The sequence below is a fragment of the Trachinotus anak genome, unplaced genomic scaffold (assembly GCF_046630095.1).
Source record: "Trachinotus anak isolate AG129_WGS33_773 ecotype Australia unplaced genomic scaffold, CSIRO_AGI_Tana_v1 ptg000019l, whole genome shotgun sequence".
Classification (NCBI taxonomy): domain Eukaryota; kingdom Metazoa; phylum Chordata; class Actinopteri; order Carangiformes; family Carangidae; genus Trachinotus; species Trachinotus anak.
This window is the reverse complement of record NW_027273870.1, coordinates 16,537,698-16,563,995: the sequence shown is the minus strand read 5'-3', so window position 1 is coordinate 16,563,995 and position 26,298 is coordinate 16,537,698. Positions and strand designations below refer to the sequence as shown.

The 26,298-nt window shown below is 42.1% G+C and overlaps 1 protein-coding gene across 5 annotated transcripts in view; it reads left to right on the top strand.

The window, feature by feature from the left end:
* slit2 (slit homolog 2 (Drosophila)) overlaps window positions 1-25,572 on the top strand; it is a 90,954-nt gene extending 65,382 nt beyond the window's left edge. For 2 of the 5 annotated variants that reach the window (XM_071504456.1, XM_071504460.1), the window contains 24 exons: window positions 1,181-1,344; window positions 1,692-1,715; window positions 4,888-5,038; window positions 5,174-5,248; window positions 5,523-5,666; window positions 5,816-5,959; window positions 6,059-6,225; window positions 6,361-6,493; window positions 7,978-8,046; window positions 8,428-8,499; window positions 9,047-9,118; window positions 9,265-9,336; window positions 11,036-11,199; window positions 12,485-12,609; window positions 12,876-12,973; window positions 14,645-14,784; window positions 17,487-17,580; window positions 18,172-18,309; window positions 18,964-19,204; window positions 20,207-20,337; window positions 20,431-20,585; window positions 21,607-21,961; window positions 22,115-22,329; window positions 23,605-25,572. In XM_071504456.1, the coding sequence (XP_071360557.1) occupies window positions 1,181-1,344; window positions 1,692-1,715; window positions 4,888-5,038; window positions 5,174-5,248; window positions 5,523-5,666; window positions 5,816-5,959; window positions 6,059-6,225; window positions 6,361-6,493; window positions 7,978-8,046; window positions 8,428-8,499; window positions 9,047-9,118; window positions 9,265-9,336; window positions 11,036-11,199; window positions 12,485-12,609; window positions 12,876-12,973; window positions 14,645-14,784; window positions 17,487-17,580; window positions 18,172-18,309; window positions 18,964-19,204; window positions 20,207-20,337; window positions 20,431-20,585; window positions 21,607-21,961; window positions 22,115-22,329; window positions 23,605-23,861 (3,400 nt within the window). In that variant the 3' untranslated portion in view covers window positions 23,862-25,572. Of the gene's footprint in view, window positions 1-1,180; window positions 1,345-1,691; window positions 1,716-4,887; window positions 5,039-5,173; window positions 5,249-5,522; window positions 5,667-5,815; window positions 5,960-6,058; window positions 6,226-6,360; window positions 6,494-7,977; window positions 8,047-8,427; window positions 8,500-9,046; window positions 9,119-9,264; window positions 9,337-11,035; window positions 11,200-12,484; window positions 12,610-12,875; window positions 12,974-14,644; window positions 14,785-17,486; window positions 17,581-18,171; window positions 18,310-18,963; window positions 19,205-20,206; window positions 20,338-20,430; window positions 20,586-21,606; window positions 21,962-22,114; window positions 22,330-22,617; window positions 22,662-23,604 lie in introns of all 5 variants that reach the window. The other 3 variants (XM_071504459.1, XM_071504458.1, XM_071504457.1) reach the window with 3 other exon arrangements.
* Window positions 25,573-26,298: the final 726 nt, after the last annotated feature.

Below are 26,298 nucleotides of genomic sequence, written 5' to 3'. Positions count from 1 at the left end.
AGGAAAGATGGTTATTGTCACCGTGATTACAATAACAAAGATTGTGGAATGGTTATGGATAAAACAAACAACAATGACTATTAGATTCGAAAAGGAAACAAACAGCACAGACCCGCAGCTGAAGTCAGGACCTCCAGAGAGCTATGTACAGTCACCAAGGCTAAGCTAGCAGCTGGATGGTCATAGATTCCTTTCAAAATGTAGGCTGCCTGCTTGTTAAACCACAGTGTCTCTTTTTATTCCCCTACATGTTAAATACAGAAGAGGGGTACCACTTTCTGATAAGACAGCTTTTGTAAAGGTTTTATATTAAACATTAAAAAAAAAAAAAAACATTAATTGCAGCTTATAAAGACTTAAATAATGGGGCCCTATCAGAAAGTGTGATGTGTGGGTATGGAGGATTTAGAGTTGTTCAAATGTGCCTTTGATCACATTGGGCTGGATAATGACAGTAATTAACAAGTGATTACAGTTTTCAACACTGTTTATGATATTGACACTTCCTACAGAATGATAAAGAAGGCAGTGCTTGAATTCACATCCATAGTTTTAATGGGTAGTTGATATTTTTTGTTGTTCAAAGTCAGTTCAACTTATGGATAAGTTAGTTTCACTTGTGAGTTACCTGGTAACAGAATGTGAAGTATTGTTGCTATGTTACCAGCAGCTAAATATATCCATGACAATGCTTTAGAACAGTATTTAGACAGGTGATTAGAGCTCTGATTGTTTTGTGTGTGGTTTTCTTTATAAAACATTATCGAAGCTCAAATGAAGTGTGCAGAAACATAGTTTACATGTATATAAGCAAACAGGATAAATTATACAAATAAATTATATAAAAGGGATTAAATACACATAAAAATTTTATTCTGGCATTTGCTGACCTTTTACTTTTAAAATAAGATATCATCCCAGTAGGTTAAAAATAGTTATTGATACATATTATGTTGCTTTCAGTGTCACAATTAAGATGTTTTAGTCTATTTAAAGTCTTGTAAAGTAGTCAAGACTTCTTTGGTATAACAACAATTCCAAAATAAATGTTTGCGGTGTCCTGACACATGATTTTATAACACACCAGCGTATGCTTGCAACTATATATATTGTTCTAACAGCTGTTTATTGTGTGCTTTGTGTGTCCATGGCTCTGTGTGATGTGTGTTTGTGGGATCAGTCACTTAGCCCAAAACCCGTTTATCTGTGACTGCCATCTGAAGTGGCTGGCTGACTACCTGCAGGATAATCCCATTGAGACAAGCGGTGCCCGCTGTACCAGCCCACGACGGCTCGCCAACAAACGAATCGGACAAATCAAGAGCAAGAAGTTCCGCTGCTCAGGTAGAAAGACACACACACACATAACCGTACATACACAAACAGCAGGTCACACAAATGTAGCCAGTATAGATATCCACATTGATCTATCGCTCTTTTTTAATTTCTGATCCACACATGCACAAACAGAATGTTACTTAAGACAAACTGTCCTCTCCTGTGTTTTCATTCTGTGTTTTCCTGCTGGGATTTTCCCTCAGCCTCTCTGCCTCTCTTTACTAACCTCAACTCCCTGTCACACACACACACTCACACACACACACACACAGACACACACACACTCGGACATCTAGTCTAGGCTTTTGATCTTTTGTTGTTATTCACTTTCACTTTCTCTGTCTCTCCATTAGCTAGAGAACAGTATTTCATCCCAGGTATTGTACATTGAGCATGTGTGTGTGAGTGTGTGTGTGTTAAAGCCTTTTTGTTCACTCACGGTGCACAGATGCTGCACACACGCACACTCTCGACACGTGGATGACTTGCCTTCACTGACACCGTCTGAGTGCTAAGACGTTTTCTTTTAATGATCAAATGTACATCATGATGCATCACGTCTAACCAGGCACCAGCTAATCACACTCTTGTCCTTGCACTGGGTTTCCGATGGTAACCATAACCTTGATGCTAGAAGGAGAAAAACAATTGGATTAATAAGCTGAGGTTGCTGTCAAATGGGCACTGCGCGTAATTCTCTGTATGAATAAAAGTATATTGGTAGGGCGATCACTGAGGCTGTATTTAATACCTTGCTTCTTAGCACATGTAACGATAGCTAATGTATGAGCGTGTGTCCGCGAGCATCTGTGTCTGTTTCGCCCACTGCAGAACATCAAAAGGTCACACAGTTACCATGCTCAGAGGGGTGCTGGGAAATATGTAAATCAGACATGCATATGAGATCAGTAGCAGGGCTAAAGGCGGTCATTACCACAGCAGCACACAGAGGAGGCATGGTGTGGGTATTTGTGTGTGTGTGTGTGTGTGTGTGTGTGTGTGTGTGTGTGTGTGTGTGTGTGTGTGTGTGTGTGTGCGCGTGTGTGCATTCACTACAGTCATTAACTCTGAGCTCACCGGGGGAACAGAGGTTTCAAAGCCCAGATACCACATATGGGGCAAAGCTGAATAATTTAAGAACATTTGCAGCTGAAAAGTTGAATAAACATGTTTTATTCTGTTGTACAACCTTGGTATCATGCCTTAGATCAATACATCTAAAATCCTCCAGTTTAATTTTCTAATTATTTCACACTGTATTATCTTGGATCCTCTCTTATATTTCTAATTGAACAAAACTGCTGTACTTCCAGTTTTATCCCTCCTACCAAATCTGGATTCAGTCTTGTGGAGAATGAACCTGCTGAAGTGATGGATGTCAAAAAATGCACAAAACAAAATAACACATTTGCACTTTTTAGAACTGGTCTTTTTTTTTTATGATTTTTCATCTGCACTGGCACTTTTATCTGGCCATGTGTGCTTTTTGCCATCTCGCAATCCCCCTAAAACCGAGTTTGAACCATCCGTGCTTGAAGCAAACGAGGCTGGGAACTGTGTCGGATGAAAGCGCCCACCCTGTGACCTCTTATGCCAGCACCATTCTCACTATTCACAAGTCATTACCCCTTTAAATGAATCACTGCCTGCGGAAGAAACACGAAAAAATTTCTCAGTTTTTCATCAGCTTTTTCTTTCCTGTTCTAATAAACGGGTGAAATCCCTTCTTCTCTCTCCTACTGCCTCTCTCACACACTCAGGAGTACACCATGTCGGCTGTAAGTAACACACACACACAAACACACACACACGCACCCCCAATTCTCCGTCATCTCCGAATCCCTCACCTCTCGTCCCTGAGCTGGCCTCTGACCTTAGACCTCTACCACAGTGACCTTTGACCCCTCTGTGACTCCTCCTGTCTGTTAACAAACAACATCAAGAATATTCATGAGCATTTTAGCACACAATGGTATTTTTCTCTATTTCTGTATCTGTGTGCGTGTGTGTGTGTGTGTGTAGTACCCACATGTGTGCGTGTGTGTGTGTGTGTGTGTGTGTGTGTTCCTAGAAGTCAGGGCTTCTCTTGCCTTCAGTGCTGCTGTAACTCTCCTCCCACTGCTCCTGCTCTCCTGTGATATGTCTGTGAGTTTAGATGTCTTTAGATGTTCCAGTCTCTCCCTTTCTCCCTCCCTCCCTGTTTTTTTCTTGATCACTTTACTGTACCTTACCCGCCTGTCTGATCTTATCCTCCTCTTGTCCTCCTCTCCCCTCGCTCTTCGGTCCCAGTGCTTCATTTTTTCTGAAGCCAGCTAGCTCTGTTTTCTCTTACTTCATCTTACCATCTTTTTCCCTTGGATTCTTCTTCTTCATATCTTCATCTTCTCCTGTCCTCTCCTCCTCCTTTCCTTCACATCCCATCCTGTCCTTCTCTGCTTTTTATCTTCCTCTCTCCTTTCCTCTCCTCCCTGTCTTCCCCACCTCACCCGTCCTTTCCTCTCCTGTTCGTCTTCTCTCATCTCCTTCTCATCCACTCCTTTCCTTTCCTTTATTTACCTCTCCTCCCCTCCCATTCTCTCCTTCCCATTCTCCCCTCTCCTTTCATTTTCTCTCCCCTCATTTTCATCCTCTCCTCACCTACTCTTCCCCTATTTTTGTCTCCATCTCTGCTTCCCTCCTCTCCTGTCCCCTCCTCAATCTCTCCTCTCCTTCTTGTCCTTTCCCTTCCTTTTCATCCTCTTTTCTCTTCTCCTTCTTACCCTGTTCTTTCCTTCTCATCCTCTACTCCTCTGCCTTCCTCCTCCTCCCCTCCTCCTCTCCTTCCTCTGCCCTTCCCATCCCTGTGTTCCAGCGGAGGAGCAGTCAGTCAGCAGGTTGTTCCTTTGTGCTTGATCTAACCATGTGGCTGCCAGGTTCCTATAGTGGAACATGGTTCTGTCAAGCACCATGGAACGGCCCTGCAACACCCTACAGCATGGCCAAGACGCAAGAGACAGCAATCTCCTGTCGTCCCCCCACAACCTCTGTGTGTGTGGGTGTGTGTTTGTGTCTGTGTGTAGTGAGAGAGTGTGTGTGCAGTTTGATAGATGACTGCCTGGGTGTGCGTAAGCATTTTTCTGCTATGATCTAATTTTTGATGCTGTTTTGTTGGTGCTGTGGTTTCTAACACTAACAGTTGCTTTGTAGTCTGACAGGACAGAACAACTTCAGTATGTTTGTCCTCGTGTGCGTGTGTGCCTGTATACATGTCTGGATCTTGACAGTTTGTGTGTCTTGCGGACTTGGCTCCTGCTGCTCATGAGTAATGTTGCATATGATCATAATCAGCAATGTTTTTTTTTTTAACGTCTTTGGTTCATCTTGACATTTCCCACTCTAAACAAAAGCAGCGCAGCCCCTCTGCAAAGTCTCAAAATTCCTCCACTGTATCCCATACTTCACCTTGGCCATCAGCAGAGTTTGTGTTGGAACCAGCACCAGTAAACACTGGGGTTCGACTCTTGAATGGTGAGGGCCTTCAGTGACGCTGTGGATTATGATTTTGACCAGGTACAGAGGATTACCGCAGCAAGCTAGGAGGGGACTGCTTCGCCGACCTTGCCTGCCCCGAGAAGTGTCGCTGTGAGGGCACTACGGTCGACTGCTCCAACCAGAAACTCACCAAAATACCAGATCACATTCCTCAATACACCGCAGAACTGTGAGTCATGCTGGATTTGTCTAGCACAACATGTATCTGTACATCGCCCTTCATGTCTCCTCCTCTTCTGTCTCTGTTTCTTCACTTGTTCTCTCTCTTTGTCTCTGACCAGACTCTTCTCTTCTCTGTTCTCAGGCGTCTCAACAACAATGAATTCACTGTGCTCGAGGCGACAGGGATCTTCAAAAAGTTACCTCAGCTGAGGAAGATGTGAGTCAGACATGTTGTAAACGTAACGGGAACAAAGCACATGTGCCTGTGAGAAAGTCATGCTCAGGTCACACAGAGGAAATGATTGTACAAATAAGAGAAACGAAAGTGAACCATCTGTCTCTTTATATACATTACTACCTCCTCACTACTCATTCTGTCTTCGCTGAATTGCCTCTCGCCTCCTTTGTCCCCTCTCTACATCTTTCTTCTCTCTTGCTTCCACTCCTTTCATTCGTGCGACCTTCTTACCTCTGCCTCCTGCTCTTTGCAGTAACCTGAGTAATAACCGTATCACTGACATAGAGGAGGGGACATTTGAAGGAGCCTCAGGGGTCAATGAGCTGATCCTGACCTCCAACAGACTGGAGAACATTCACCACCGCATGCTGAAGGGACTGAGCGGCCTCCGCACACTGTGGGTACACACGCAAAATGCAAATGCAATCACATCATCATCTCAAATACGCATCACATTCAAATATGATCTAACATGCACGGTTTTTCTGCAAAAATACACAGTGCATTGACTCACTTGTGCCTGTGTGTGTCTGTGTGTTTGAGTAGTATGCTGAGGAGTAACCGTATCAGCTGTGTGAGCAACAGCAGCTTTGTGGGGCTGAGTTCAGTGCGTCTCCTGTCGCTCTATGACAACCAGATCACCTCTATGAACCCCGGGGCCTTCGACACACTGCACTCCCTGTCCACACTGTGAGTACAAACAGTATGACGCACACACACAAATGTAGAGAAATATAAATACATCAGCTATGTCTCTGAGCACTTCCATCTCCTCCCTTTGCTCTCCAGAAACCTTCTGGCCAATCCCTTCAACTGTAACTGTCACCTGGCCTGGCTCGGGGATTGGCTGAGAAGGAAACGCATCGTGACCGGTAACCCTCGCTGCCAGAGTCCATACTTCCTGAAGGAGATCCCCATCCAGGACGTAGCTGTCCAGGACTTTGCCTGTGAAGATGGTGAGATAAGGCCGATGTAGATGCTCTGCAACATCTGCAGCCCTGACAGATTTTTGCATTGCATTTTTTCAACTTTCCATTAATCTTTCTCTCCCTCTCTACCGCTCCATCTATCTGTTCATTCATCCTGATCAGGTAATGATGAGAACAGCTGCTCTCCAGTGCTGAGGTGTCCAGCAGAGTGTTCCTGTCTGGATACTGTGGTGCGCTGCAGCAACAAGGGTCTCACCACGCTGCCCAAAGGCCTGCCCAAAGAGACCACTGAACTGTGAGTTTAGGACCAGCACACCATTACGTACAATATAACTGGTTTAACAGTTGTTAAGGTCCTGTCTTTTAGATGGCTGCCTGTTGTCACTCCTGAGAAAATCATGTATCTTTAAAACATCAGCTTTTTGTTTGGTGAATAAAACAGGTCCGTGTATTATTTTAAGATAATGCAATTGCTTATGTAGCTAAAGGAGGAAGGAGAATTTTTTCAACCCATACATGAAAAGTTTTTTTTTTTAGAAAAATTTCAAATTACCAATTTTGTGGATACACGGTTTTCTGTGGACGAAGAGGATGTGGAGGCTGCGTTTTGTGAAGGATTTCTGGAGTAAACAATCCACACTTACTCTGAAAGACACACAACTGCCCACAACTTTTTATTTGTGTGGTTCCCTCTGAAGTGTCAAAGACAGCCTTTCATATCACACCAATTTCCTGCTGTCTATCCTGTACAGTGCGCACAATGATCTCCAGTTTGAACAGTGGGCATGTATAGCTACAATAGGAAATGGAGCTTACATCAACAATTTTTGTTCATTGACTTTATGATCAGTCAACCTGGTGAGGACCGTCTGTCCAGTTGCTGTCCTGTCAGCTGGACATGAGAACAGTGAAGACATAATGGAGGGCAGTGTCAGTGTGGACTGAAAGATGGACACTTGTGCTGTGCTGAAGCGTTGATGCCTCACATCTGGTGTGAATTCAGGACAAGACTCCAGTTTACGCGGAGTTGCTGCCCTTATAGCATCAGCTGACAAAACTTAAAAAATTAGACATGGTACATTTGAATGATGTTTTTTAACTCACTGGAGTTTAGCTGGCCACTTGTGAAAAAGTGCACATTAACTCACAGGCTCATAGAGATGCACAGGCACACATACTGTGGTCTTACAGAGGATTTTTATTGCAGAAATGCATCACATATACACACACACACACACACATACACACACACACACAGAAAATCCCTGATGATCAGAAAATTATAGCTCTAAATTGAACATCAGAAAAAAACCCTCAGTGGTATTTTCTATCATTTCAATATTTCTCCTGTGGGGAATGTGCTTCTTCCAATATTAACAAAGACTTAATTAATACGCTGGATTAATAGCACATTGTCACACAGCGAAGGAAATAGGATCTGAGTAGTGCATGTGTGTGTGTGTACGTGCGAGAGACAGGGTGGCTATACTCTATTAGGATGCCTGTGGGGATATTAAACTCCAGTGTTTATTATGGCTCCAGCAGTAATGACTGCTCACATTGCTGGAGATGAGGAATTTCCCACATGGTTAAATAACTTCATTTTCTCCCTTCTCATTTTCTCTCTCTCCCTCTCTCTCTCTCTCTCTCTCTCTCTCTCTCTTTCTCAATCCTCCTTACATCTTCCACATGTCTTTCTTCATCTGTCTTTTGTTTCCAAACCACCTCTCGCTCCCGCCCCGCTCTCTCTCTCTCTCTCTCTCTTTCTGTCTCTTATAGGTACCTGGATGGTAACCACTTCACTCAGGTTCCTGTGGAGCTCTCCAATTACAAACACCTAACGCTCATGTAAGTCTCGCCCACATGACCTCAGCTGACAGACATTACGCACACACACTCAGATATTAATGCACAAGTCTCCAAGCCAGAGTTTTGCAGACTCAAACACACATTTATGATCAGGATCGTGACTTGGCCGTGTGTGTTCCTTGCACTCTTTGCACTTTTGAAGACCAAAACTAACTGACTGAATTTTGTCAGAGTTCTGTGCTGTATCACTTTTGATGTGACCTGGTTTGGCCAAGATGTGGGCGTGACAACCCGAGTACAGTGTGTGAGTGTATGTGTGTGTGTGTGTGTGTGTGTGTGTGTGCGTGTGTGTGCGTGCGTGTGCGCGTGTTTTGTTATGCATGTGTTTTTTTTATGTATCTGTTATTGTTTCCTTTTCAGTGACTTGAGTAACAACCAGATCAGCACGTTGTCCAACCACAGCCTCAGTAACATGTCCGAGCTGCTTACCCTGTGAGTCTGGCTTTACATCACTGCCTTTGCAATGTGTGTGTACGTTTGTGTGTTAGTGAATGTGTGTGGTTCACTGATGCACAAGAAGAAGATGCCCTTGATAAAAATGAAAATAGAAATCAAATAAAGAATTCCTTTTTTCAGCACATATATTTTGTTGAGCTGTGATAAAGCCACACATGAATACTGTCCCATGTAGGCCACCACAGGTGACCTGTGGGAACTCATGAATGAGCTGTTTGTTTTCCACTTACAGACCAAATTCCATATAAGAATGTGATCACATTGGGGAAAATGGCCGTTTTGAGTGCAAGATGTTTGTGTTTGTGCCTGAGAGACATGCACATGTTTATGTACATGTGTATACCTGAATGGATGGATGCGCTTGTGCCAACAAATGTATTGAATTGTTTGCTGGACTTGTTTGCTCAGTGGAATGTAGTCATAAACAGGATTGTGCTCTGATATGCCTTGCTGCGTTTGAAGATATCTTGAAAAGGATTTCTTCGTTTGTCTCCATGCCAACATGTTTATTCTGTATGTAAAGAATCCTGAGCTACAACCGCCTGCGCTGCATACCAGTGAGGGCCTTCGACGGGCTCAAGTCTCTACGTTTGCTGTGAGTACCTGTCCCAATACACACCAACACCGATGAGCATTATGCAGACAGCCTTGAGTCAGACTGACGCAGTCCAGATTTTTTATATCTTTCTACATTTCCCTCCTCTTCTTCTCTGTCCTCATCGTCCTCTCGGCCTGCCTTAGGTCTCTCCATGGTAACGACATATCGCTGATACCAGAGGGAGCCTTCAAAGACCTGTCGTCACTTTCCCACCTGTGAGTAACATAAACTTTTTTCTTTCTCATCATCTGAAAAGAAAACATCTGTTCAGAGAGGCTTACACCTGGATCCTAAATATGCCCCTCCTTTTTCTATTGATACAATTATTGTAATTAAAGGATGGTGTGTATACAGTGGGATTCTGGGGTAGCTTCCTCTTCTGTGGAACGCTGCACTCATTGTGGCTACAACAGCAAAACTGTTTTTGTGGTTACTTTCTTTGCTAAATAATGTATTCTTGGATTTGGGGGAAATCTGCTAAATAGCTTTTTCTGCAAAAAGGGTTTTACAGCATAAAAACACCCACACTGGAGCAGGGAGGACTCCAGTGTGGAGACTCGGAAATTCAGAAAGTTTAAAAGCCATTAAACAATAGTTTTGTTAAAAATGATAAACTGAGGTAATTAAGAGCTGAAAGATTGACCTCATACACCGAAGAACTATAACTTTTCTCTTCAGTTTACTGATGTTGTCTTTCAGCATGGTATCTCAAAACTAAGCAGTCTGTAGAGAGAGCACAGTGGTAGGAGGCACACATATGATGGACTGCAGTGAAGGATGACAGTAATCATCTGAGTTGCCTGCTGGTGGGAGGACCAGTGAGGGAGTGCCTGTGTCTGTCCTGGGGATCAGCACCATGGATAGTGCTTGTGACAGGCTTTTATTCTAATAATACACACTCCAGACCACAGAAAAGGGGCCTATTATTTTACAGTCTATTACAAGCCTGAGACTGGCTCTTCCTTTGTGACCACTACAATAGTTCAGCCAGAGACACTTATATGAAAGAATTGACCATTTATTGCCGATGGTTGTACAGTTAGGTTCAAATCTTCTCTTTAAGGTTGCTCTCAAAAAAAATCAAAGCAATGTGTCACTGCTCAGACCAGCAGGTGGATGTAGGGAATCAGGCAATTGAGAGAGATTAGTTCCCCATAATAAGCCCATACATGAGCACAGATAGAATATAACTCTACAACAGTAAGCATGTAGAATTTGGTCAAATTTTATAACACAAAACACTAGATAATGCAGAGGTTGGGGTGATGGAAGGAGCTGTAGCAGTAAAAAATACTGGTATTAAACTATCAGAAACGAAGAGTAATAGTGTCAAGAATCAGGGTGTAAAGGCAGATCTATGCACCTGCATGAATATGACTTGTAACGAGTCAGATAGTAGGCAAGCTGATGAATCAGTCACTGTGGAGCATGAATAAAGCAGCTGATGCTAATAAGATACTGCAAGTGTGACTTTAATGGTCTGCCTGAATTAACACAAGGTTCTATTAGTTACCTTTTAAAAAGAAAAATAACTCCCTAATGGGGGGTTATATTGAGCCATAGAACATCAGCAAAAACTTGGGGAAATGAAATGTGTAATTCAGTTCACGGAAAGTGTGAGACGTTTCAGAAACACAACCGCCAACACTCCTGTCAGTACGAGACAGATGCTCCCAGTCGTCTCAACTACAGTTATTAATGGCAGAAATATACTGCATTTTCACAGTTGATTCAACACTGATCTCAGTCTGTAAGTATTTAGACAGTGACACATTTTCCTTTGTTCTGGCTCCGTTCTGCAGTACAGCTGATCTGAAACAAAACACGACTGAGGTTAAAGTGACTGACTTTCCCTCTGTACTCTGTTATTATGCCTGAACCTTGTTGTCACTCTACGCTCCTTCTGGCTGCCAGGGCTCTGGGCGCCAACCCTCTGTACTGTGACTGCCACATGCAGTGGCTGTCAGACTGGGTGAAGAGTGGCTACAAGGAACCTGGCATAGCCCGCTGTGCTGGGCCCGGCGACATGACTGACAAGCTGCTGCTCACCACGCCTTCGAAGAAGTTCACCTGCACAGGTAAACACACACTGTCACGTGCACACAGCACTACAATACCACAGAAACACATGCACACGTCGGCAGATATATGTACACATATAGAGACGCACTTGCATGTAAAAAGGTCATATCTACTTTATTGTGTGTCCAAAAACAAAAGCCTGCACTTACATACTTTGCAGATGAGCAGACCAGAATTATTTAGTGCCAGCGACTAGACAACCAATATGAGGACACTTGATGAGGACTCCTAAAGGGGACAACATTTATAAATTGTCCCTGTCCACTGAAAACCATGTATGGCTAAAGTGCAAACCTTGAATGTAAAAAAATAAATAAATTCTTGTGTTAATATTTAACATATTTAGATCATTTAGAGTTTTTAGAGAGTTTTTATTTGAAGAAATAGGGTAATAGTCTGAACTAACAAAGAAAACATTCAGCTATTCTGATAACTCAAGATTTCCAAATACATAGATACATGGTTTTCAATGGATAGTTGTAAATGTTAATATTTAAATGTATATACAGTAAATCTCCAAAATCCACAAAATGCTACTAACCTTTGACATTATTATATCACATTAACCATGAATACATGACTAAAATCTATTTTTAACCTAATCTAACTGACACACTGTAGAAGTCCCGGGGCCTTGTGGTTTTCTGGTGCCAGGTAAAGTAGCCAATCATATCCCAGTACTTCCTCCTCAGTCTCTCCTTCCCCAGCTCCTCGAGACTATCCCAGCCCAGTGTTCCTCATCCTTTGAACCCTGACCAGACTGAACCGCTCTGCTTCCCTTTCAGCCCAAATGTTCTGACCAGCATCATGTGTCCCGACTGTTAAATGTTGATGTTCTGTCATCAGAGCTGGGGATATGTCTGTGTTCTGTACATGCCATGGACCTGCAAAGAAAATCTGTTATATTCTCATTTACAACCCAGTAACATATCTGAAACTCTGACATCCACAAAGCATTATCTTACCTAATATTATAGTAGAGGTAATATTCTTTTTTCCCATTTCATTTACTAATATTCATATGGGCAATGTTTCTGCAGTATTATATCATTCAAATTGAAATGTCAAAAAATACTTAGAGGGCAGGGGGACAAAGCACCATCTTTATCTGAAGATCTAAGATGTAAGATTTATGCAGGTCCCTGACAATGTGCAGCTGTCTAAGTGTGTGCAAATATGAGTATCCTGACTCCTCAGACACAGAATATTATATAAAGCCAGTGGTCTCTCTGTTTTGTGTGTTTTGTTTGTGTGTGTGTGGGTTGGTGTGTCAACGCACAGGCCCAGTGGATTTGAGTATCCAGGCTAAGTGTGAGCCCTGCCTGTCCAGCCCCTGCAAGAACGACGGCACCTGCTCCAATGACCCTGTGCACTACTACCGCTGCACCTGCCCCTATGGATTTAAGGTACACATGCTATAGAAAGCCAAAAGGGTCTTATTCACTTGTCTTATCCAAGCATCTTTCCTAACAACAAACCATTGTAAAAGACAGTTTTTGTCATCAATTAAACACTTGCAAACTTTTAAACACTTGGAGAGTGTTCAAATATCAAGAGGATAAGACAATGTTACCTCTAAGACGACGGATGCAAGCACTTGGTGATTATGATAAGAAGCTGTTGTTCTCTGAAAGCTCTGAACGTGTGTGTGTGTTTATGTGTGTGTACATAGGGCCAAAACTGCGAGGAGCCCATTCACGCCTGCATCGGTAACCCGTGCCAGAATGGTGGAACTTGCCACCTGAAGGAAGGAGAAGGGAGCAACTTTTGGTGAGAAACTTGAAAATTGTTTTTTTTTTTTTTTTAAACTACTCTACTGTCCTTACATGGGTTATGTTAAAGATGATTTTCCCATTTGTACACACAAATATCTGTTTACTTGTCATGAGGACTCAACCTGTGAAAACTGTTACATAACATCTCCAGTGACACTGGAGGTTTCTAAAGCCTGAGAAACCTGACAACAGAAAGCCTAAAGTATAAACTGAGGGTGAGGAGTTAGGCTGACATGAGCATTTACAGGCAAGAGGGGTCTAATTTTCGCTGTGTGAATCGTAGGATCCAGCCTATAACATTCAAACTCACATTTATTCTTCCTTCAGAATAACTGTAGAGATAATCTGGCTAAACAGCATTTGTATGATTATTGATCTGGCTGCAGCATTCTCAGATCTTGTACTCAAGTTGGTGAGTAAATCGTTATTAGCCTATAACTTGAAGGGATGGCAGCGACAAAAACAAGATCCAGTTTATAAGAAATTGAATATTTCTTTATGTATACCAGAAAACAAAAATATACACATGTAACCATACACTTAAAAAGACAGAGGTAAGGTGAATCTTTAGATACCAGGCAGTAGATATCAATAAACCTGTGAAGCACTTTATTATTATTAAGAACACAATAGCAGACATAGCAGCCATCAGTGGACCTTTGCAGATGACTCCATCCACGATGCTGCACCACTAATGACAGATGGGAATGGATTCACAGGAGGTAAATGGCTCAGGGGACCAGTTTTGTCTTCAGTGTGTCTCTGAGCTGGACAGCACTGCTGTGAGAATCGCCTTCTCTTCATTAGGCTATTTAGTATTAACAGGAGGGGAGACACTGCCTGTCTGCTCACTCTAAGCAGACTTTAACCACCCACACACACAATAAGACCAGCCCGAGATCACAGCTTCTCCTGTTTCTCTCTCTCTCTCTCTGTCTCTTCTGTTACTTTTTCATTTCAGCTTTTCTCTGTATGTTCTGTATTTCCATCATTGTTCACTTTCTTTTCCTTCTCCGGCAGAGGGGGTGGAATATTCTTTGTGAAGAGCTGTCGTTGACTATGTAATGAGATATTAATCCACTTGAGTGTGTGCCGCATAAGAGCTCTTTATTAGACCCATAATATACCACTGTGTGTGCGTGTGTGTGTGTGTGTGTGTGTCTGTGTGTGCGTGCGCGTGAGGCCTTGTTTGACTGTATTCATGGGGTCCAAAACCAGAAGTCCACTGTACTTGTGGGGTCCGACAGCTTAGTGCACACCAAAACACACTGGACACAAGATTAAATAGCTGTTTGAGAGGATGTTATCTCAATGATGCTTGCCCACAAATATAGTAAGAGAGGGGTGTTTGTGTGTGTGTGTGTGTGTGTGTGTACACAGTAATAAACCTGAGTAGTAGTTACAGAGTTGAGTCACGCTCACATTAACAGAGTAATGACTCTCCAGTGGGAATATGTAGATGGAGCTGACACTGCTGTTATGAGCTGCACACATGGATAGCGTGTGTGCGCGTGTGTGTGTGTGTGTGTATCGTTCAGAGTTTCTCTAAGACTTCTGTTGACAATGTGCAGTATGTGGCCCTACATGTGTCTGTCATTTGATACCTGCTCTAATGTGTGTGTATGTGCGTGTCTGTGTCTGCGTCTGTGTCACTGCGTATTCTCAGGTGTGTGTGTCCGGAGGGCTTTGAAGGTGACGCATGTGAGATCAACATCGACGACTGTGAAGATAACGACTGTGAGAACAACTCCACCTGTGTGGATGGAATCAACAACTACACTTGCATGTGCTCTCCGGAATACACAGGTAACACAGGTTAATACAGAGCTATGGAGTGGGAGGGGGTCTTTTATTTGTTCCTTTCATCAATATCCTAAATGTCATTGGGACGCTGTAGGTGTTATGTTATGGCCACTGGTTTCAGTTATTTCAACGTAGTTTCTGAGACACCCTGTTTTGTCATTTTGACCTGGTAGATGGGTCTAAACTGTTAAGTCAAGTTTCTGTGTAGAGCACAGTCTCTCACAGAAGCAATTCAAAGTGCTTTACACAATTATAAAAAGTAAAAATACTACGATACCTATGAGCTTCGGCTGCTGTTGCCATGGAGGAGAAGTCAATCAGAGGCGGGAATTCAGCTGAAACAAATTCAAAGAACTGGTCATTGCAGTTGAGAACAAAACACAACTCTGTAGTTGCTGAGTTCATTCAAAATTGTGAGTTGACTTCTAGTTGAGATCCCCTTATTTGAATGAGTAAATCTCATGTACATTAAGTTTGTACAATATCTAGTTATCCTGGTTCAGTTTATATATATATAAATTCCACAGATATTATTTTCCTTTTTTGAGATAAAATCCAGTAATCTGTCCACTTGATGACCAAAAATCTGTGAAAGATCTATGACGTGCCTTGACACACTCAATACTCATGTTCACAACCAGCCGCTGTCTCATGAATACAACTGTAAGCAGTGTGGACAGTGTGGATGCAGATAGTGTTTTCAGTTCCTCTCTACCATGATCTTGAGGGCCACAGTTTATCATACCTTGACATTTTTATGTACCTCTGGCTTTTTATCATCAAGAACCAGGTATTTTCTAATGCAGTGGTTCATCTTATGTACTGATGAGTTATCCAAGCCACAAAAGCGCTCCATCTCTGAGTCACGTAACATTGTCTATAGGAAAAGTGAATGGGACTTTACTCCCAGGCACTCAAACTCTCACTACGCGGCTTTGTTGCGTCCACTGAAACATACATGCACAGATAAGGACGGCCCTTTTACATTAATAAGCTGCAGACAAATCATATTTTTTGCTGACTAACACTGGTCTGTTGCTACTTGTTTGTCTGCTTTTGCACTGTGCTAATCATCTCTGACTGCTAACCTTTGTGGCGGTGTTCTCTCTGTGTCTTTCTGTGTCTTGCTGTCCTGTGTCTTTCTCTCCTGTCTCGCTCTGCTTGTCATCTATCGTCTGTGTTCTTTTGTGGTTGCAGCTGCTACCAATGAGGTGGAGAGAGGTTAGTCTGTTCTTCTCTCTGCCCTTCCTGTCCCTCACACCTTCCTTTCTTCCTTCCTTCCTTCCTTCCTTCCTTCCTTCCTTCCTTCCTTCCTTCCTTTCTTCCTTCCTTCTCTCATTTCCTGTGCTTTATCCATGCTCCCCAGACATGTGATATTCAGTACCACAGATTTGACATACTGTATGCAGTCATGCTTCATGTTAGCAGCGCATGTCCTTGATGTTCAAACTGAGCACTGAGTTTTCATGCTCTCAGATATCTGTTGTTATTCCGCTTGCTTCTTTATGTATACATGTTGTTACCATACTAAATTATGGTATGGTCCATCCCAGGTAAACAATTTGGTAAAAGAAGAAGGCTGATGATATTCTATATTTTATCATCCAAAATTCCCATGAAAAGACCAAACCAAGAATCTGTTCTCTCAATGCTTTTCAATTCCCCCAGCCTTACTGTGGCATTCAGCCCCAAAAGACTTACATTTTTAAAAACGGCTGTGCTCTAGTGAGTATTTCTGGCAGCAGGAATATGTTGACGATAAGAAAAATAGAGAATATCACCAGCCTTGTCTTTCAAATAAATGTCATTTTGATATCCCGCAACAAGGAATGCAACTTGTGTGTAGTCTGCTGCCTGCAACCTAAATATCTAACTTACAATACATCACTTATAAACAGATTGACAGCTTTTTCTGACTAACTTTGAAATAATTTTTTTTTTTTTTTAAATCCACGCCCTGCACCCACACTACCCCACCCACCACTCTTGGCATTTTGCATATTTTACAGAAAGTTGACAGCCGTTTTGTTTTTATTAAAGCCATTTAAAGGTACAATCAGCATTTCTAAAACTAATACCCTGGGAGAAGAAGACATGGCATGTTAAAATTTCCATCTATTAAACTAATATGGCTGCTTCTAAATAAATGAGATAGAAGCTCTACAGCAGAAACATGCTTTACACATCTCCCATCATTTCACACATGTTGTCAGTGATCGCCAAGTGATCACGTAATTATTCCAGAGTAGACTTGTGCTGACAGGAGTATTGGTTTATTCCCTGATGCCTCATCTGTGATTCATTTGGAGTTCAGAGTTTCAGGAACATCGGGAATATCATCAGGAATATGACATTCCCAGAGATGGGCTCATTTATCAGACCACTGTGTTGGTTCTGGGCACAAGAGAGTCATCCATCATCAGAGCACATGCCCATACAACAAATACACACACACACATTTCTGTACACACAATACAGGCATACATTTCTGTATATATATATATATATATATACACACACACACACACAGGGTCATTTATACTAAGATGCACAAGCAGAAACACACTGCAAATCAGCTGGAACATACTGCGATGTTTTATATATAATTCCACTTATCATTCATGATATGTACAGTCCTGAAAAGGTGTTGAGATGATTTGTGTGTGTATGTGTGTGTGTATGTGTGTGTGTGTGTGTGTTCCTAGGGGAGCTATGTGAAGAGAAACTGGATTTCTGCGCTCCAGAGCTGAACCCATGTCAGCATGACTCAAAGTGCATTTTGACCCCTCAGGGATACAAGTGAGTGGACTGCACACACACACACACACACACACACACACACACACACACATGTGTAGACTTGGAGAAGTTAGCAGTGATTTCTTGTTTCTCTCCCCCAGGATTTGAGCACTAACATTCCTCACACTGAAATAAATTTGTTGCTGATTTTTCCCTGCAGTGATAAGCTTTGTGTGTGTGTGTGTGTGTGTATGTGTGTGTGTGTGTGTGTGTGTGTGTGTGTGTGTGTGTGTGTGTGTGTTTGAGTTTTAAGGGAAGGTGTTGGGTGCATGGTTTTGGCTGTCTCATAAGGTTTTCTGTCTTGATTTTATCTGAGTCTTTTTTAGTTTTCCTCCTTTATGATGAGTGCTGTGGTCCGTGTGTGTTAGTGCATTGTTTCTAAGTTGTATAAACTTATCAACACAGTCACTACTCTTCATCAGGCATTTTGAAACATAATGTCTAGTTATTTTTAAACCACTAACAGCCTTCACTGTCTGAATCACAATGTATCCAGACTGGCAATTAAAGTTCAGTATCAACAAGCATTCCTGTCTCTGTATGTGTGTGTGTGTGTGTGTGTGTGTGTGTTTGTATGTGTGTATGTTGTAGGTGTGAGTGCACTCCAGGCTACGTAGGTGAGCACTGTGAGCTGGACTATGATGACTGTGAGGAGAACAAGTGCCAGAACGGAGGTCAGTGCATCGATGCCGTCAACGGATACACATGCGTCTGTCCAGAGGGATACAGGTGAGGCACACTCAACTCACACACACTGAATCATGTCAAAGTTATTTTCTCCTTATCAACAGCACCTGTAATGCTACTGTGCAGCAAACATTTGCTGAACCAGGATCTTATACTGGACAAAGTTAAAGATTTTTTTTTTTTTTTTGGCCCAAAACTTGTTAAAACCATGCTAAATGTGAATACTGTAAATGTACAGTGTGTCGTGTTGTAGGGTCTCCCCCTTGTGTTCATTGTCAGTTATTGCGAAGAACAAATTATTACCTACCCTTAAGTTACTGGAGTAATTTCATTGCTGTGGTAAGCTGTGCTGTGGTAGTGATGGTAAGAAGGAACTATTTTAAAAACATTTTATTCACTTGTCAGAGTGACACAAACATATGTTTAGACAAAACGTTGGCATGTAAATGTAAAATAAGAACAAAAGCACATTCAGAAACTCTGCTTTCAAACCTCAGATTTCTGACTGTGCTTGAAAATATAAATCAAGAGAGTTATTAATACCCCAATTTGACAATAATACAGTCTTGAATAACAGAAATGAAGATAACACATTTACACTCACACAGACCCCCAGTTTCAAGCTAATTTTAACACTGAAGTTATTAGAAACTTAAAATGTGTGTGTGTGTGTGTGTGTGAATTTGTGTGTTGCAGCGGGCTGTTCTGCGAGTTCTCTCCCCCGATGGTCCTTCCTCGTACCAGCCCCTGCGACAACCATGAGTGCCTCAATGGCGCACAGTGTGTCATCGTGGGAACAGACCCCCGCTGCCAGTGTCTCCACGGCTACGAGGGCGAGCGCTGTGAGACACTCGTCAGCGTCAACTTTGTGAACCGCGAGTCCTACCTGCAGCTTCCCTCCAGTCTGCTCTCACCACAGACCAACATCAGCCTACAGGTGCACACCCACTCAGTCAAAACATCACCTACTTAAATCCACTGAAACTGTAATTATGTAGTTTTGAGGTGCTTGTACTTTACTTGAGTAATACAATTTCATGCCACTTTATATTTCTACTCTATTCTACTGCTGTTGAAATTACATTGTACTTTTTACTTCACTACATTCATTTGTCATAGTCACTAGTTACTTTTCAGATTAAGATTTTATGTTATTCTGTGTTGTATTGTATATGTTTTATGTATTAAACTAGTGGTTCCCAGCCATTGATCTCTAACGATATACAGTGGCCTCTTTAGTTTTTTTCAAAGCTCAAAGAGTTAAATATCTAAACAAAGAAATATTAGAGGAAAGAAAAAAAAAATACAGATTTCTTTCACCCATTACATTAGTCATCTCACAAGCCCAATTATTTTGTGACCCTTTGAAGATGGTCCAACCAAAGTATTTTAGAATAGCTTCACTTCAACAAGCTACAACACAAAAAATCTGCTCTATTAAATATTTAATAATATATATAAATACGTCTATTTTTGTCTGCACAAAGCGGCTATAATTAATATTTTTATATTAAAAATGTATGAAATGACATTGTAAAAACAATGTGACAACACTGCTTTCATAGCATCATTTTCAGTGAAAAAGCTTACTGTGAAAAAACTTACTCCTCAGCACCAAACAGCAGATAGATACAGTTAGCAACTAGTTTGTGAATATAATGGAGCAAACAGCAGCTAAAGAGCGAGATATTTCATTCAGGAGTTGGTAGAGAAAACAGAGCTAAAAGAGAGTGAATGCTGTACTAAGATTGTGAAAGTGGCTCCAAATTAATGATAATGTCAGCAGCTGTTTGCTAATATGTCAGTGTTGAGTTCAGAATTTGTTTCCACTGCCAGTTGGGCAAAAAGCTAAGACTGCTGCATTTATATGTAGAATCTGAATACTTCTTCTACCACCATTCATAGCATCATTTATACAGTCATCCTGCTGTGTTTACAGATTGCTACAGATGAGGACAGTGGCGTGTTGTTGTACAAAGGGGACAATGATCACATTGCCATGGAGCTGTACAGAGGACGCCTCAGGGTCAGCTATGATACTGGGTCCTACCCTCCTTCTGCTATATACAGGTACATGCTACTACAAGCAGAAATGTCACTGATGCCACATTCACATGATGGATGACTCAATATTTCTCCGTTCTCTCTCTCTCTCTCACCCAGTGTGGAGACAGTGAATGATGGTAGTTTTCATGCAGTGGAGTTAGTAGCATCAGACCAGACTCTGTCTCTGTCCATCGATGGCGGGCCGCCCAAATCCATCAACTCTATCAGCAAACAGTCCACACTCAACATAGATTCCCCACTTTACCTGGGAGGTAAGGACCCGTGCACAGTGTGGGTTTGTTTGTTTGTTTGTTTGTGTGTGTGTGTGTGTGTGTGTGTGTGCGTGTGTGAGAATCACTTCACACAAATACACCATAGATACTTCATTGCTCCACTGCAGGTCACAGAGGATTATGTGACTAGAATCTAAATTCTTTGCTGTGTATATTAATTTATTTATCAGTGAAAAACCTGGTTTATTCATTGAAGTTTTAAAGTGAAAAAAATACACTATTTGCACATGTGATATATATTACATAGTACTGGGACATAAGGGCGATTTTTTCTAAAGGCCCAGATAGACTAACTTAAATCCCTGGCACAAAACATCAAACCACAAGTCACTGTGATGTGCATTTTGATCCTGATTTGAAATCTGAAACTCACAAGAAATATCACTAAAAGTGCCTTTAATCATCTTAGGAGTTTTTCCAAAGTACAGCCATTTGTCACGGAAAGGTACTGTGAAACCCTTTTATCACTGGCTGTCTTGATTACTGCAAGACTCTCTTACTGGGAGTATCCAAGAAAAAGATAAACTTCAGATTTATTCAGAACACTGCAGCACGTGTGCCAACACAGACCAGAAAGAAAGTGCACAGAGAACACGTTTTCAGTTTACTGGTTGGTTTATACCTGACTTTAAATTTGTTGGATTTAAATCTGTCAGTGGACTAGAATAAATGTAAGACATGTTTCACAGTGTGCCCCTTCATCTGATCCTCTGCCACAGACATTTTAGTTGTTCCCCTGGATAAAACCTGACTATGATGCCAAAGGAAAGAAGTGTTACAAACATCATTGTTTTAAAATGAAATCCAAAATTTATTAAATCTAGTTTTACCTTGTTAATCCATCTCTCCCCTTACTGAATTTCTTATTAACTCAAAAGCTGCTCTAGAAATAAAAGAACATTTGAATTGTATTTACTTTGTGTTCTCCTGCCATGTTTAGATAATGTATCTATGCATTAGTGATGATCTGATCGCTCCAATAACTCCTTTCCTCCACCAGGGATGCCAGAGCGCGCCTCAGCCTCTGGGGGTCTGTCGGCCCTGCAGCACGGCTCAGGTGGACGCAACGGCACCAGCTTCCATGGCTGCCTGCGTAACTTGTATATTAATGGGAAGCTCCAGGACCTAGGGGCTGGGCTGGGGCCAGGTTCTCCAGGCTCTGGGACTTCACAAAGCACCACCAGACAGTGGCTGGGCCACGGGGTGGAGCCAGGCTGCCAGCCATGCCAGAGAGGTGCCTGCATCCAGGGCGATTGTCACGCAACAGGTCACCGTGGCTTCACCTGCACCTGCCACCCAGGCTGGACAGGAGCACTGTGTGATCAACAAGTCAACAACCCCTGTGATGGCAATAAGTGAGTGGCCTTTGTGTTTGTATGACTTTAAAAACCAGAGCGAGTACAGCTCCAGTGTTGCGGGCTTTTGAATCAAAAGAGTGACTTACCTGGACGATTTGTATAACTGTCCACATCTCTGTCTTCCCTGTCCCTCCCTCCTCCACAATACAGGTGTATCCATGGTACCTGCCTTCCAATCAACTCCTACTCTTACTCCTGCCGTTGCCAGCCTGGTTTTGCTGGCGTACTCTGTGACGAGCAGGACCAGGATGCAGCTAACCCCTGCAGTCTGTCTCGCTGCAAACATGGCAAATGCAGGGTGTCGGGCCTGGGCAAAGCATACTGCGAGTGTAACAGCGGATATACAGGAGAGGCGTGCGACAGAGGTGAGGAAAACATGGAGGCATGTTTGGAACGGTGGCATGTGTATCTTGGCTGTGTCTGTGTGTAGAAATTATTACCTCCCACATTTAAAAAAAACAAAACAATATCTAATGCTGTTCAAGCTTTTGAATCTAGTATGTTTCTCTTAACAGAATCTCTTCTACGCTTCTGCTTTGCTCTCTGTTACTTGTAAACTCTCATTTAAAGTCTCTCAGCTGTAGTATGTGTGTCTCTAACTGTTTTATGTTTCTGCACTTAACACTTCTAACCCCACTGCTTTTTTAACTCAGCATCTCCTGAGCCTCCTCTTAATCCCACACGGGGAGTTACTCAGGTGAGACTGTCTGGTCCCATTTTACTGTCTGCCTCTTTTTCCTGATATTTTTTTTCCTTTTCTTTTTTTCTTCATCTCCAGTGCATCCCAAAATACTTCTGCTCTCTGTCTCTGCTTCACTTTGTTTTTACCTCACGCAACATGTAGCTAAAGTAGCTCCTTAAATTGTGTACCATTTGAGTATTAAACATTCTTCAGGTAATGGGTCTTGATTTGACATTTGACATTTTTCTATACTAGATAACTTTGATAAATTTGCTTGTTTATAGAGGGATTTATGCAGAGTGTCAAGAGTCCTTGTGTCCCTTATCCCCATTTGGGACTCTTTCAACCACTGCATGGAAACAGTCCCAGATGGTTATCATAGAACAGATCAGGGAAGCAGCTGTGCACTGCTCTTAATCAGAGGTAGGGAAGGTAACCATACATACATTTGCCAACCCAACCAGTTAGTCCTCATTTTTGGTGGAGACTAACTAGGGTGACCAGGCGTCCGGCTTTAGGCCGGACAGTCCAGATTTTCAATGCCCTGTCCGGCCGCTGTATGTTTGTGTAGCCTATTCAGCTACACAAACATCATCTTTAAACCACTCACAATTGTACTATAAATGAGAGTATACCAGAGTCCTATGTACACCATAGTAATTTATTGATATGCCGCATAATGTCCTCCTTTTTGGTGTTATGGAAATGGTCACCCTAAGACTAACTAGTTGGCAAAATGTACATTTGGTTAATTTCCCCACCTCCACTGAAGAGCAATGCAAAGTCGCTTCCTCCATGTCCCTTTGCCTCCTCTTACTGTCGTCTCTTCAGCCTCTCTCTGGAGTCCGCTCTTGAGTCATCATGTTTTTCTCACCATGAAGATCACTTTTGTCACCATGTCCTTGTCGCTTCAGAAAGTGTGGATAACTTGTAACCTTTATGTTCCTCATCCCTGCAGAGGTGGCCTGCCGAGGGGAACGGGTCCGAGATGTCTACCAGAGACAGCAAGGCTACGCGGCGTGCCAAACCCAGGAGAAGGTCTCCCGTCTAGAGTGTCGGGGCAGCTGCCCGGGGGGAGCAGAAGGACAGGGCACCTGCTGCACCCCCCTCCGCAGCAAACGCAGGAAATACACCTTCCAGTGCACTGACGGCTCTTCGTTTGTCCAGGAAGTAGAGAAAGTGGTCAAGTGCGGCTGTACAAAGTGCTCCTCATAAAAAAAGAAATAAAAAAAAAGAGACAATACCCTTGGCAGATTTCCTCCTCTCCAGATATGTTTTGTGTTCCTGCCCGCCTTACTTGATCCTCTTCCCCCATTGTCCAAGATCCCGATTCTTCCTGAGAAAACCCACCACCCTCTACAGTCCCCCCCCCCCCCCACCCACCCACCCCACCAACCCTGTTGTTTTTTAAAAACCCTGAAAAAATTCAAAAAAACAAGAGAAACAACTAAAAAAGAGTTTCTTTTCTTGTCAGTGCTGGACTGATGATTGATGCTTCCTCGGTGGGGATGTTGAATTGTATTGTAAAGTACAAAAACAGACTTATTTTTTATTATGAAGTGGAGAAAAAGACAAAAAAAAACAAAAAAAAAAAAACACAAGCGTTGACTTTTCCTTACATCTACTTCTTTTTGTTGGTCATGATGACTCCAATGGTGTGCCACACTGTCTCTTCCCTGGAGGACTGACCGGTCACTGATGGCTGACCGCTTCCTGTAGACTTCCTGCTTCCTGTCTGTGAGTTGTGTGTTTTAGGAGTAACCTTAACTGGTAGTACCACAGACTCACCACTAGGAGGAGCTGCATTAAAGCATGGGAGAGGGCGGGCAGTGATAACCCCCTACAACACGAGAAACCACCACTGTAGTGTGCAGTCTCCCCTAACAGACCTCCTGAACCCTCCGAGACTGTGTGCACGATCCTACACACAGCTGCGCTCAAACTTGTGGTATTTTATACAGCTACTGAACAACACACAAACACACACACATACATACTGTATGCTCTCACCTGTAGAGGAGTTAAACATATTACCTGCCAGGTTAAATACACTACTCTCTGTTTATCGACCCCCAGTCATGAATGACAAGTATTTATTGTATCATAAATACCTGTGCTTATTCAGTAGATCCCCCATGTATCAATCTGATTCTTTTAATATATATTAATTTATATTTGTCCTTATTTTTGTATTAAAAAGGCATAATCTGTCAAGATAGCTGAACTAACAAAATGGTGTCCTTTATTTTGGTTGAAGAGAAGTTGTTTTTTTGATCACTGAAACTATTGTGCTTGCCAGAGACCTTAGTTACATTTTAATCTGCAAATGTGACGTGAAGACATTGTATATTTTTGTCGCGTTTCCTGAGAGTTTGTACTGTGCCATTACCAGAAGGTCTTTATATTAGAGTATAAATGTATAGATAATTTCCCTACCTATGTATTTCACACACAGATCTTGTGAGTAGCATTGACCCTAGAGGATGCTTAGAACTGTTTTTACCTTTTTAACAAATTTATGCTTTAAGAATACTGTGACTTTTTCTAAATGAAACTACTTTGTTAGCCCCTTGGTCTCCGATGTTAACATGTTGCTGCTAAGTTTTTGTACCGTAGACTTGGATCCTGATCTGTATGTTATATAGAACTTCCTGCTCCTACTGTACGGGGGGCACCTTGTGTAACAGATAAATATGTTCCCCCCACCTCTACACATGTGCATTGTGCTTTATACCCCCTCCCCCCTCCCTCCCCCCCTTCTCCATCCCCAGACTAATGTCAGTTCCCTGACTGATGTTTGTTTATTAAACACAATATTTACCTCACACTTCTCACCTTTGCCTGTTTTGTCACACTAAGAGGTCCAGGTCAGAAATGTTCCCTGCGACATACTGAAGAGAAGGATTAATAAAGTTTTGAAGCACAACAGTAATCTTCCGTTATTCTTTGAGGATACTGTGCATAAAATGAAGGATACAGCAGGAACTGTACTGTTTCAGATTTGTCTTCATCCTCACTTTTCCCTCTTTTCATCCCTTTTCTGTCACTTCTCAAAGACTTTGGCTACTTGTGTGGCATTTCAGTAATGATCCCCTATGCTTCTCCACACTGACTTACTATTTGAGCAATTTTTCAGCCTGCACATACTGTAAGTCCAAGGCTTACTTTGTCCAGTCCCACTAAAGTGTAAGTCTGATGATATTCTAAGCTTTTATACCTGTTTACCAAAAGATCAAAACCAGCAGTGAAATAATTATATCAATAAAACCAGTCATATTATTTATATATTTGTTGTAAAGTGATACTCTGTAATTTAGATATTTATCATGCAGGGAGAAGCTATTTGGGGCATCTTGTTTATGGGTCATAAAGATGACATCTATGTAAAAGAGAAGTTTGGTCATATTCTGTGTTGTCTTGTCAATGAATCCCATGAAAAGAGCAAAACAAAGAATGAATTGATTCTACAAACAAGTGTTGTCTGTGTAGTCAAAGCCTGATATAGTTTGTTCCGGTGTACCACCATCCAAAACTTACTAAAAACACATTAATACGGTCCACTGTTTCACTGACCGACATGTTCCTTCATCTCACATACATGTGTATTAATCCACAGCTGAAAGTCCCAAACAAGGAGATAGATTATTTGGTC